This window comes from Mercenaria mercenaria, chromosome 13 (assembly GCF_021730395.1).
Source record: "Mercenaria mercenaria strain notata chromosome 13, MADL_Memer_1, whole genome shotgun sequence".
Lineage (NCBI taxonomy): Eukaryota > Metazoa > Mollusca > Bivalvia > Venerida > Veneridae > Mercenaria > Mercenaria mercenaria.
Window position 1 is genome coordinate 62,453,205 of NC_069373.1, and position 12,409 is coordinate 62,465,613.

Below are 12,409 nucleotides of genomic sequence, written 5' to 3' on the forward strand. Positions count from 1 at the left end.
GCTCTGTTGGTAAATTTGACTGTGCAACACAAACCAAGCTCGGATCTATTCTCGTATTCCTTGGACTTGTAAGCAATTTGTGTTGAAATGCTTGGAGTAAGTTGTCTTTTACTTTTTATTGCATGATAGTATACAGTAATTTTTAAAACATGCTGAATTTGTCACAAAACAAAGTTTGATGTGCTCAGCGTGTTTTATAAGACTAAAAATATCGGCTGATATTTTGCTGGGGCTAGAGTACAGGAGACAAGCTTACTTTCTCCGAGTGGCTGCTTTTAATTTCTGACATTTGTAGCCACAGTTTGACCTGTCAGACTTTAAAACAAACTGTATGCATCGGATTAGTTTGACCGGTCACACTATTATCATAAAACAAACTGTATGCATTGGACTACTTCGACTAGGCGAGAGAGGGGAGAGAGACTTGTCACAAATAATATTCAATGTTTGCCATATGTGCTTACAGTGTTTTATAAGACTAAAATATTGGCTGATATTTTGCAGGGGCAGTGATAGCCTTACTCATTTGGTTTATCAGGATGACTTATTTTATGATCTGATACTTTATAGTTGTCATCCCGATAAGCCTTAAAATTACCCGTACCTGAATTTTTATAACTAATATTAGGAAAACGAAGGCATTAAAAATCTAAAAAAGTCATAATATACTGGTCTGACTGGCTTGTAATTGTTACAAACTCATTGTACATACAATATAAATTTTATTTAAAGTCAGTGCATATATATAAACAGGAAAACATTAGCTATGTACAGCTATTTACCGACATGTTACTCATCATACCATAATTATAGATTATACCAGAAAACGTTCCCAACTGATTTCATTGTGGATTTCCTAATAGAAATATGCAGAATAACTTTGGACATGACAGAGACAGTCAAAAATTATCACTCTGTCCCAAAACGTCCTTTTATTTGGACTAGGGCAGTGAGGGGAGGTGGGGGGTGCTTGACCCTGTGTTAGATAGTGGCACGGATATTTATATATGAAGAGGACTTTTACCGGATACAATGACCGTACCTTTTCTTTGAATACTTCTAAAATATTAGCGAGCTCGAAGAGCAGGCCCGAAGGGCCTGCTCGAGAATCGAGCTTTACGGTAACGCAAGTATAGATCTACTTTCACACTTGGTGATGGATTTGAAAAGTTTCGTCGGAAGTTTTAAAAAAGCGCACCCTAGCGGACTGGTGCTCACAGGAAGTACTTCTTTCCGGAGTGAATACAGAACTTCATTCAATTGCTAAAAATTATTCATCACTCAACAATAATGAAAGAATGATTTCCAGTTGTTTGAAAAAAAAAATATTTGCATTTAAAAGATCAAGCATCGGCCAGAAAATGGAAAAAATGTCATTAATAAGCAGAAAGAAAAGGGAACGCGGTAATGACGTCACCGTGACACCGGCTTCCCATAAATTTTGCAACGTATGATATTCACTGTTATAGGCATGGTGTCACTAAATGTAGACTTTTTCAAGTGAATAGGTTCTCCTGAATATCTTGTGACTAGTGAATAGTTTCTTTGTGACAAATAAATGATGCATAATATTTTTAGATAAATCCGATTTCTTTGAGCTCGTTTTGAGGCTTTGCCTTAGTTCATATTATTTTTATTTTCCTCTGCAGATGACATAACTTTAAAATAACTAAAGTGCAGAGCTTATTTTGTAGTTGTTGTTGTTATTGCTTTTACTGCCGCTTAAGTCCTTAAACAAATATAAGTAACATTTTTATGTTTAAAAGCACTAAAATAGCATAAACAGTTAAATTGGTAAAAAGATGTTTTAAAATTAAAAAGTACAAATGATCCATATCAACTGTTTAACGATATTTCGACTTTTTATAATAATATACTTGTTTGTTTATAGTGATGCGAGCGACTGTTTTGAAAGCTGAAACGAAAGTTGGAAGTTTTTTTGTAAATTGGTTCCGAAAAATATTTAGAGTCACAGAATGGCAGGCCAACGTATCTGCATTGATACTTTTATTTTCCTCTCATAGCATTATTTCATACCTATCATGAAGGAAATATCAGTTGAAAAAATAGCGCTCGCGGAAACTGGTGACACTGATGATCTTGATGTGATCCAAAATTCATATGATAGACTTGAGAGCCTCAGTGGTGTTAAACTAGACATGAGTGTTGAGAAAGCACAAACATCAAAACGAAAGAGATTACATTTGGGTTCTGAAGCATGCTCGGATCTAGTAAACACCGAAGAAGGGGCCATGCCTTTATCTAATCCTCATATGGCGTCACAAAATGCTGCAAACAAGGATGTAAACAGGGGCTTGCACCCAGTAATAAGAAATAAAAGACGAAAAACTGAAAGTTTCCAGGACAGGGTTGCTGCTAATGAAGAAAGTGACTGTGATAAGCAAAACGTCTTCCAATTAAATTCATTCCAGTCATCTCAAGGTTTTGTGTCTGCCTCAAAAATGTATGATATCAAACATGAACACAGGCCACAGATTTCAAACAGATTTACTGAAAACCCTGACTCCTCATTTAAAAAATCTCACTCTATTAATAAAGGAAAGCAAATCAAACAGATAGCAAATCAAGGCAGTCTTAGAGGGTTTGTGTCTTCGAGCACTCCTACAGGATCTACAGATCATTCTTGCAAAGTGGTAAAACAAAATACTGTAAATGAATCAAAACCTACATCATCAAGCACTGTTATGTACTCTCCAATTAAGAAGCTATCAGCAACAGACAGTAAATCTTGTATTTATATAAGTGATGATAGTCCCTCTTGTAGTCCAAGCTTGTCACAGGAAAATAGTCAGAAATCAAGCATCTCTGACAATGCTGTTGTTAAACAGTTGTTTGAAGCAGCCAAACATTTTGACCCAAAGAGTAAACCAAAGGGCAAGAAAACTAAACCAGTCAGTTCTCCATTTTTAAAGACATTCAAAAATGAAGGTGCAAAATATTTTGATAGTGATAGTTTTGACATGAATACTGCATTTGACTCTGATATGGAGGATAATGCATCCAATGATAGTATAATTAGCAGTACTGGGAAGAAAGTAGGAAATGTTGGGTCAGATAAATATGGGCTGCTTGGAACTGGGTCATATCCAAAAGAAGAAAAAGTTAATTACTTTGAGAGACTGCCACCGGAAGTTCTTGAAAATATTTTTTGCCAACTTCCATTGCTAGATTTATGCTTAAACAGCAACAGAGTGTGCTTGCAATGGAATAGTATTATAGCAGATGAAAAGGTAATCCTACTTGATAAACTACTGCAGTAAATCGTAAATATTGAAATGTTTCATTGTAATTTATTCTCAATCTATCAATGTTATGTTAATACATTGAAATTATAAATATAACCTTACAAAGTCTACAGGTCAAGTTATGCCATACATTTTAAATGTATTCATGAATTTTAGAAATGACAAAAACTGGGTTCAGGTTTATAATTAATGTAGTGAAAAGAGATGATAAAAGTACTTAGAACTGGTTCATGTTATATAAGTTCAACTTTCCCATTTGATATTTTCAGTTTGTGCCATGGAAGAAGCTATATCATAAGTTAAAATCTGACGAGGGTTCTAGCAGAGAGTTCATTCAAAACACAATGCACAAACATGGAATGAACCAACCAGCTTTGTACCTGTCTTCATTAATCAGGTAAAATTGGCATTTTGATAACATTTCTATATAGTATATACTATAGAACAAATAATTATACTTTTGATTGAAAGAATTGCATCCCAAACTGTTGTTAAGGAGGTAGGTTACCTTGTTACCAGGGTAAATTCAAATTAGTTGAACCGCAGTAATTTTTTGTATTTCGTGTAATATGATGTTTTAGCTGTTACAATCTCAATTTCGTTTATCTCTGTCCCTTTAAGTTCTTTTTTTATCCAGGTTTGAAGAACATGACCCTTCAAAGGTATTTTATATTGAAAAAAGAAGGAAAATGCGGATATTTAACACTTTTCAGTGTATATTAGTTTCATCGATATCCGTAGAAGTCTGCATAATTGATAATTTTACTAGTATGCGCGTTAGCTTTCTAATATACGCTTAAAATGTATATGTCGCGGGGCTCGTGTTTCCATGGTAACGCATTTTCTCTCATTTTTAAACAATTATGTATAAAAAACGGGTTTCTCGACGGCTTCAGTGCCATTCTGTTAATGACCAATATGGAATATTTGGGTAATATTATTAGCAAAATATCAAGCACTTTACATGGTGCCCTATTTTTCTTAAAGTTTATAGTAACCATGGCAACAGAGATGTTTAAAATCGCTTAGATCTTGCTTTTTGTCGTAATTTCTTATGAAAAATATTGAATAAAATTATCTTTCTTGTTATTGTAGCTTTACAACATATCATTTCTAACGTAAGTTATATTTTCGTCTTATTTGCATTTATTCTAACAAATTTCACAGCTTAAAATGCTTACAGCAGTACCCTTCGTCTGGCATTTCTCATGGAAAAATCGTTCAGCATGCTGCTATTATTCTCATGGATATTGTTGAAATGAAAATAAAAAGCCGAAGCTGTGTTCCTTAAATAGACCAGTGTCAACGCTTTTGAATTTTACATTTAGATATATAGGTCACGGGCTTCGTTTCCATGGTAACATCAATTCAATTCAAGAAACCACAATTTTTTACTGAAATTTGAACAATTTTAGATCTTAATTTTAGTATACAAGTAACAAATTATCAACGGAAACTGAAAAATAGGTATTACAAATCAAACTGGTAGTTCTTTATTTGAAAATGGCCGTAACAAGTAACCTTTCACCGAACTATATTCCGAATAACATGGTTTCCATCATCCATTTTCTTACATTCCGCATAACATTTCAATATAACTACATAAGAGAAGTAAAACATTGATTATCATTCATCGCGAAAGACTCATAAAAAATATCTCAACAAATAATGGCTGTTTGAAAATAGTTCAAATAAAGAAAATGCATAGAATTACGTACTTTCAAAAGAAAAGCTATTAATTTTGCGCGGTAACTGACACGTAATCGTCATGACGTCAATGACGTCATTTTAAGGCAACATTGTTTTGAAAGCGTTTCTGCGGCAATTTATCCATTATTTCTGCATTATTAAAACATAAAGCATCAGATCGGAGACAGGTTCATGATTTGTTTTCAAAAGAATGGATATACAAACACATTTAGGTTGTCGTAAACGTCGTCGTAAATCATCACGTTAGCTTCCGGTTGGACATGCGCACATACAAATATCAAGGTAACCTACCTCCTTAAGTAGCTATTTTACAACTAAATGGAAATTGTAAAACTATAATCATAGCAGCTTGCTCTTTTTTATGCCCCCGAATTTATGTGGGAGGCATATATCATTGCTGCTGTCTGTGTGTCTGTCTGTTCATACGTCTTGATGTGCAGATGTCATGGCTATGAAGGAAGGAACTTTTGTGGCTATTTTTACCACAATTATGGCCCCGTCGATAGTTTTGCTGTATAGAATATAGAGAAAAATCTTGTGTGTCCAACTCCTCAAACACTATTGAAAGGATATGCTTCAGACTTTCATACATAACTAAGCTTGATGTGCAGATGACCATAAATAATGGACTTTTTACTGTGCTATTTTTATAAGAATTATTGTCCGTTCTTAATTTCACAAAAAAGGCTATAGTGAAGAAATTTGTGTGTTCAACTTCTCAAACACTTTTTAGCTCACCTGAGCCAAAGGCTCATGGTGAGCTATTGTGACCGCTCAATGTCTGTCGTGCGGTGTGTGTCGTCCGTCATGTGTCCATCAACATTTTCTAAAAAAATCTTCTTGAAAACCACTGGGCAGAATTACACCAAACTTCACAGGAATGATCCTTGGGTGGCCCCCTTTCAAAATTGTTCAAAGAATTGAATTCCATGCAGAACTCTGGTTGCCATGGCAACCGCAAGGAAAAACTTTAAAAATCTTCTTGTCCAAAACCACAGGGCCTAGGGCAGTGTTGGGTGGTTAAAACCTTTAACCAGCGGTTTTAACCGGTTAAAACCGCCCCGGTCAATACTCCCTGAAATGGTCAATACTGGTCGATTGGTCAATACTGGTCAATTAGTCAATACTGACTGTTAAGATATTTTGAAAACTTTATGAACAATTAAATAATGACTGTTTAAGAACATCTGGGGCTTGATTATGGTGAATGCAGGCATTAGTATTTAGTTAAAGCAACCAAATCAATACTCCCAAATTGGTCAGAAGTGATTGATTGGTCAATACTGATTGATACTGGTTATTAAACATTTTCTGTTAGATTAGATTACAAAGATATATAGTTTTGCTAACTTCATTTGTAGAAAGTATTTCATAAACTGTAGCAGTAAGTGTTTGATTCACAAGTGATAAATCTAATGATTTTTTATATTGGTATAAATTTATAATTTAATGAAAAACTGCTGCAAAACACCTGGACCCTTTCATGGAAGTGGTTTAATTGTGTTTTGATAACAATTGTCACATTGCCTAATTGACACCATGTCTTACAGTATACAACAGATGTTGCAGACCTGTCTATCTAGTCACTAATTAGCTGTCAGGATCACATTTTAAATGACATATAATTTTAAAAGCGGCGTAGTGATTTTCACAGCCTTTAGAAAAACAGTGTAAGTTAATCGTTCATAATTAATCCATTTTATTTCGAAATAACAATTAAAAATAATCAATAAATTGCTTGTTTTATAACCTTTCCATTGATCAAAAAATTATTTATGTAATTTGTGTTTTAAAAAAGTTTAGACCGTTACAAAAACATCACTGTTTACAAAAAAACATGGACGATTGGCTTCTGCCCACCCGATCACTGTCTTATCAGTTCTAAAAATAGAAAATACACCGGATTTGTATACAAACACGATCTCTCCTATAATCCCACTGTATTATTGAGATGCCTGAACATGGTAAAATAAGTCATGCAATCAAAGTATTCAACTGACCAGTATTGACCACTATATGTATTAATCAGGGATATTGCGTAGGACCAGAATTTGAATTGACCAGTACTGTCCGTTTCAATGAGTGTAATTTATATTAATAAAATCTGTAATTAATTTAAAATAAAGGCAACTGTAAGAAGATAAAAGCATTGAATAAACTAGTATTGACCACTAACCAGTCTAAGTATATTGTCCAAAACTGAGCCTGACCAGGACACATTGCCACAAACCAAAACTGAATCGACCAGTATTGACCACTATATTTTTTAATGAACAAAATTTTATATTATTTAGTATATAGTATTGAATCGACCAGTATTGACCGGTTTTAACCAGTATTGACCGCCGGCCCGGTCAATACTCATATTGACCGGCTTTTTGCCAACATTGGCCTAGGGCTTAATTATATGGTGTGTAGCATCATCTAGTGGTCCTCTACCAAAATTATTCAAATTATCCCCCTAGGGTCAAATATGGTCCCACCCCAGGGTCACATGGTTTATATAGACTTGTATAGGGAAAACTTTGAAAATCTTCTTGTACAAAACCACATGGTCTAGGGCTCTGATATTTGGTATGTAGCATCATGTAGTGGTCCTCTACCAAATTATTCAAATTATCCCCCTAGGGTCAAATATGGCCCCACCCCGGGGGTCACATGGTTTATAAAGACTTATATAGGGAAAACTTTGAAAATCTTCTTGTACAAAACCACACAGCCTAGGGCTTTGATATTTGGTATGTAGCATCCTCTAGTGGTCCTCTACCAAGATTTTTCAAATTATCCCTCTAGGGTTAAATATGGCCCCGCCCTAGGGGTCTCAAGTTTTACATAGACTTATATATGAAAAAAAGTTTAAAAATCTTCTAGTCTGAAACCACAACACTTAGACCTTTGATATTTGGTTTGTAGCATTGTCTTATGGTCCTCAACCAAAATTGTTAAAATTGTACCCCTGGGGTGAAAAGAGGCCCTGCCCTGGGGGTCCAAATTTTGATTTAGACTTATATAGGAAAAAAACTTTAAAAATCTTCTTGTCTGAAACCATACAACCTATGCTTTTGATATTTGGTATGATGCATTGTCTAGTAGTCCTCTACGAAAATTATTCAATTTATGCCCCTGGGGTTAAAAGAAGCCCCGCCCTGGGGTAACTTAGTTACTATGTGAGTTGTATAGGAAAAAATACTTAAAAAAATCATTTGATCCTATTTCCAAGACTTTTTAATAATAATTACCTGATGAACCCAAGTAGTAATTAGTATGATGTCACTTGACTTTGACCTTGACCTACTGACCTACTTTCTTGTTTTTTAAGATACAGCCTTGAAATTTTGATGACATACACAGTTTTGCACACCAGTTGTAAAACTGAATTTCATTGACCATGAATGTGACCTACTGACTTTCTTAATATTTTATCATCAGTTTGATCTTTGAAACATGTAGCTCATATTACTCAGGTGAGCGATCCAGGGTCATCATGACCCTCTTGTTGAAGAAATGGATTTAAAGTTGCTCAGATGCACAACCTTATCTAAATACAGTTTGCTTCAAACTTTTAGTCAAACATCCTTCATGTGAAGATTGTACTAAAAACATTGCTATTTAGGGGATGGCACATATTAGGGGGACATCTGTGTCTTATGAACACAATTTTACTTTAAAACATAATGGGAGTCTTGCAAGTTTAATGTATACTTTTTACTGAAATTGTTAACATTTTTATCACAGGATGATTTTCACAGAAGTTTTATTTCCATGAATAGTTCCAAAGTTATAAGTCTGTGTTTTAAAGATGCAGCCTCAGAATGCAACCTTGCCATTGGTTGATTTCTAGACTGTGCAACGAATGTTGATGCTGGACTTGATAGTATTGTCCCTTACTTTTATCAATAGGTGAAACAATACTTTTCCACTTAAATGAATTTTGACAATAAAACTTATAAAGCTCTGCATTAACTGCAGTATATATTTATAATCAGAAAACTTAACATTGATTACAATGGTTTGATTACAGCTTCCTATTATTTTGCTATTCATTAGGTACATGAAGAACTTCAAGCCAATCACTGCCTCAGATATGCTACAGTGTCTTCAGAAGCACAATAAGTATAGCTGGGCAAAAGATCTCATAGATGAAAGATTGCAGGACTGCAAAACTCATGAAGTAAGTTTGAAATCCCATGCATTAAATCAGAACATGATTTGAAAAAAAATTCAATGTTGGATTTTAACTTTTTTTAATCTGTTGATGAAAAGAAGTGTGACTGAATGTCTTTGTCTGCTTATCGTCCAAGAAGTAAACAAAGCTACAAATCTGTCATTTTAGTTGCATTATAAATTCTGATATAATATACTGGTTTGAAACTGTTTCGGTAATTTAATACACCTTTAGAGTGAAATGATTTAATTTAATCACCATTATATTTTGTGGTTTGAAGCAAAATTGTTATTTTGTAGGGGTGTAAATTAAATTGGTTGTAAAATTATTTAGATGAAAATACGGGCATTTTATTTATGTACACAACACTGAATACCACAAGAATTAGTCTCGGACAAATGATATTGATGTCACTGTATACTTTTAAATACTTCAAATTTAATCTTTATATTCATATGTGTGATAGACTTGCAGAAAAAATCCATACACATACTGTAAAATCTCACTAAGTATAATTTGTGTTCAATTTCATCACTTTCAGTTATTCAGTAGGGACTAACTTGTAAACATGGATTTTGAGGTCGCATTTCTCACATATATCACGTTACATATTCTCAGTTACATCAGCTTTATAATAACTTTAATAAGAAATCCATAAAATTTATACCAATGATATTAAATGATAATAAAATGAGCCGCGCCATGAGAAGACCAATATAGTGGCTTTGCGACCAGCATGGATCCAGACCAGCCTGCGCATCTGCGCAGTCTGGTCAGGATCCATACTGTTCGCTTTCAAATCCTGTTGCAATTAGAGAAACCATTATCGAACAGCATGGATCCTGACCAGACTGCGCAGATGTGCAGGCTGGTCTGGATCCATGCTGGTCGCAAAGCCACTATGTAGGTTTTCACATGGCGCAGCTCAAATATGTATTATATACTGCAGGAACCAAACCCCTGGTCTGTGATAACCATACTTGTGATAGTAGCACACAATGTTTATGAGGTGCAGGAGATCATTCGATGTTTGTCTGTCAGTTCATCACAGTGTACTTCCAAGGAGATCATAGAATGCCTGTACTGTATAGCAACTTTCCTGTATGCCTTCAAACTGGCAAAACCCTGTGATGTCTGGAATGGGTTTGTATCTTGGTTATTCACTACAAAGTTCTTGATATTCATGGGAGTTTAGTGGGTTTACTGGTCATGTTAACCCGCAAAATTTAAACCTAGCAAACAAATGAAATCCCCTTTCAGTTTACCAACAAGATGCTGAAATCCACAAACTTGTATCCCAATGAAAAAGCTGTTTCACTAAAAACCATGAAATATCATGCATGCAAAATTTGATTTTTCACATGTTACATATTATGAAGAGGAATTTCTTTATTTATATGTTTTATGATTATGTTCATTGGGTGTTTTCCAAGTTGTTATTCAGAGTCAGTATTCAGTCTTTTTTGCTTAAAGAAAAAATATGATCTTTATTTGTGTCTTGCAAAAAGAATAAGTAAGAGTTAGCTGTTGGGGGCTAATACTTTTATACCAGAAGTTAACTTTGGTTCCCTGGTTCTTCCTGAAGACTATGTCAAACATTTGATGGATGGGGGTGGATATAGTTCTACATGTAGCTAAAAGCATTCTGTAGAATTGCAAGTATAACAAAACTTAGAATCTGATAATTGGCATTGTGTGTTATACTGTTATTTCAGAATGCACTACAGACTGTTCTATGCATTGTATTTGTTTGAGAATGCTTCCTCATCAAGTTGTGCAGATCTTCATTCCGTTATGTCAGAAAACAAAGGTGGCCAACAGTCATTGGTTAAGTACAGGTATTGACATTTTAGCTTTTTACTTCATTAATAATAAAATTGTAGGTATGATAATCACTAATCCTACATCGTTATGACATAAGATTGTGTCAATGACTATTAAGAGAATAAGGAGGGCTGTTGTACACACCCGTACATTGGAGTTGCATGCAGTTTAAAGTTTTATGGCAAGCACCTTATTTTCACCATGTCTTTAACTACTTCTCTTATTGTCAACAAAACTTACATAAGGATTGTTCTTGATAGGGGGTAGACACCTTGTGGTTAAAGGCTCTTGCACCGTAGATATCAAGGTCAATGAGGTCAGATATTTTTATAGTTTTGGTAAAAGTTCTCAGTTTTACTTTATCTTCCCAGCTACTGCCCCATTATTATGTCTCTCTTCTCCACCCCCCCCCCCCCCCCCCCCCCACACACACACTAATACACACCCACACACATTGAAAACTGGTGCCGATCAATAACTTAAGAACAATGTTACCCGGAATGTTGAAACTTCGTAGGGTGATAGGACTCATGGAGTAGATGACCCCTATTGTTTTTGGGGTCATTTGATCAAATGATAAGGTCATGGGGACGTGAACATGGAAAACCGTTTCAGATCAATAATTTGAGAACCACTTGACCTAGAATGTTGAAACATCATAGGATGATTGGACTTGCAGAATAGATACCCTGTCATTTTTTTTTGGTTACTTGATCAAAGATCAAGGTCAGGGTCACAGGAGCCAGGACATGGAAAACAGTTTCTGATTCATAACTTGAGAACCCTTGACCCAGAACGTTGAAACTTCATGGGATGATTGTACATGCTGATTATATGATCCCTGTTGCATTTCAGTCACTAAGCCAACCATCAATGTCTCTTTGACTTTTGCTTCTGTCCCCTATTGACTTTTTGCCTATTTCTACTATGCTTTGGGGGAGACATGTGCTTTTCTACAAAAGCATCTTCTAGTTTAGATTTCTTTTACATTTATTGTACCCCCCGACAACAAAGTTGTAAGGGGGGGTATACTGGTTTCAGGTTGTCTGTCTGTCTGTCTGTCTGTCTGTCTGTCTGTCTGTCCGTCTGTCTGTCTGTCTCTCCGTCTGTCCGTAGACGCAATCTTTTGCGCTCCATCTCTCCTTATCCCCTTGACAGAATTTAATGAAACTTCACACAAGTGATCAGTACCAACAGTAGTTGTGCATGGGGCATGTTAGGTTCTTTTAGAAAAATAAATTTGCAGAGTTATGGGACTTTGTTTTTTTGTTACTATACTATATACATAGACACAATCTTGTGCGCACCATCTCTCCTCATCCCCTTGACACAATTTAATGAAACTTCACACAAGTGATCAGTACCAACAGTAGTTGTGCATGGGGCATGTTAGGTTCTTTTAGAAAAAAAAAATTGCAGAGTTATGGGACTTTGTTTTTTTGTT

General features: G+C 35.0%; 2 protein-coding genes across 2 annotated transcripts in view; one reads left to right on the plus strand and one right to left on the minus strand.

Moving 5' to 3' along the window:
- Positions 1 to 1,722, minus strand: part of LOC123528735 (zinc finger protein 235-like) — a 30,712-nt gene extending 28,990 nt beyond the window's left edge. Inside the window, exons 1-2 of the mRNA XM_053522033.1 lie at positions 1,625 to 1,722; positions 1,043 to 1,064 (exon numbers count right to left, since the gene is read on the minus strand). Coding sequence (XP_053378008.1) covers positions 1,043 to 1,064; positions 1,625 to 1,656 — 54 coding nt within the window. The 5' untranslated portion in view covers positions 1,657 to 1,722. The remainder of the gene's footprint in view (positions 1 to 1,042; positions 1,065 to 1,624) is intronic.
- A 180-nt stretch (positions 1,723 to 1,902) lies between these two features.
- LOC123530265 (F-box DNA helicase 1-like) overlaps positions 1,903 to 12,409 on the plus strand; it is a 31,145-nt gene continuing 20,638 nt past the window's right edge. The window contains exons 1-5 of the mRNA XM_053522039.1: positions 1,903 to 3,251; positions 3,536 to 3,663; positions 9,024 to 9,147; positions 10,091 to 10,284; positions 10,857 to 10,979. Of these exons, the coding sequence (XP_053378014.1) occupies positions 2,043 to 3,251; positions 3,536 to 3,663; positions 9,024 to 9,147; positions 10,091 to 10,284; positions 10,857 to 10,979 (1,778 nt within the window). The 5' untranslated portion in view covers positions 1,903 to 2,042. The remainder of the gene's footprint in view (positions 3,252 to 3,535; positions 3,664 to 9,023; positions 9,148 to 10,090; positions 10,285 to 10,856; positions 10,980 to 12,409) is intronic.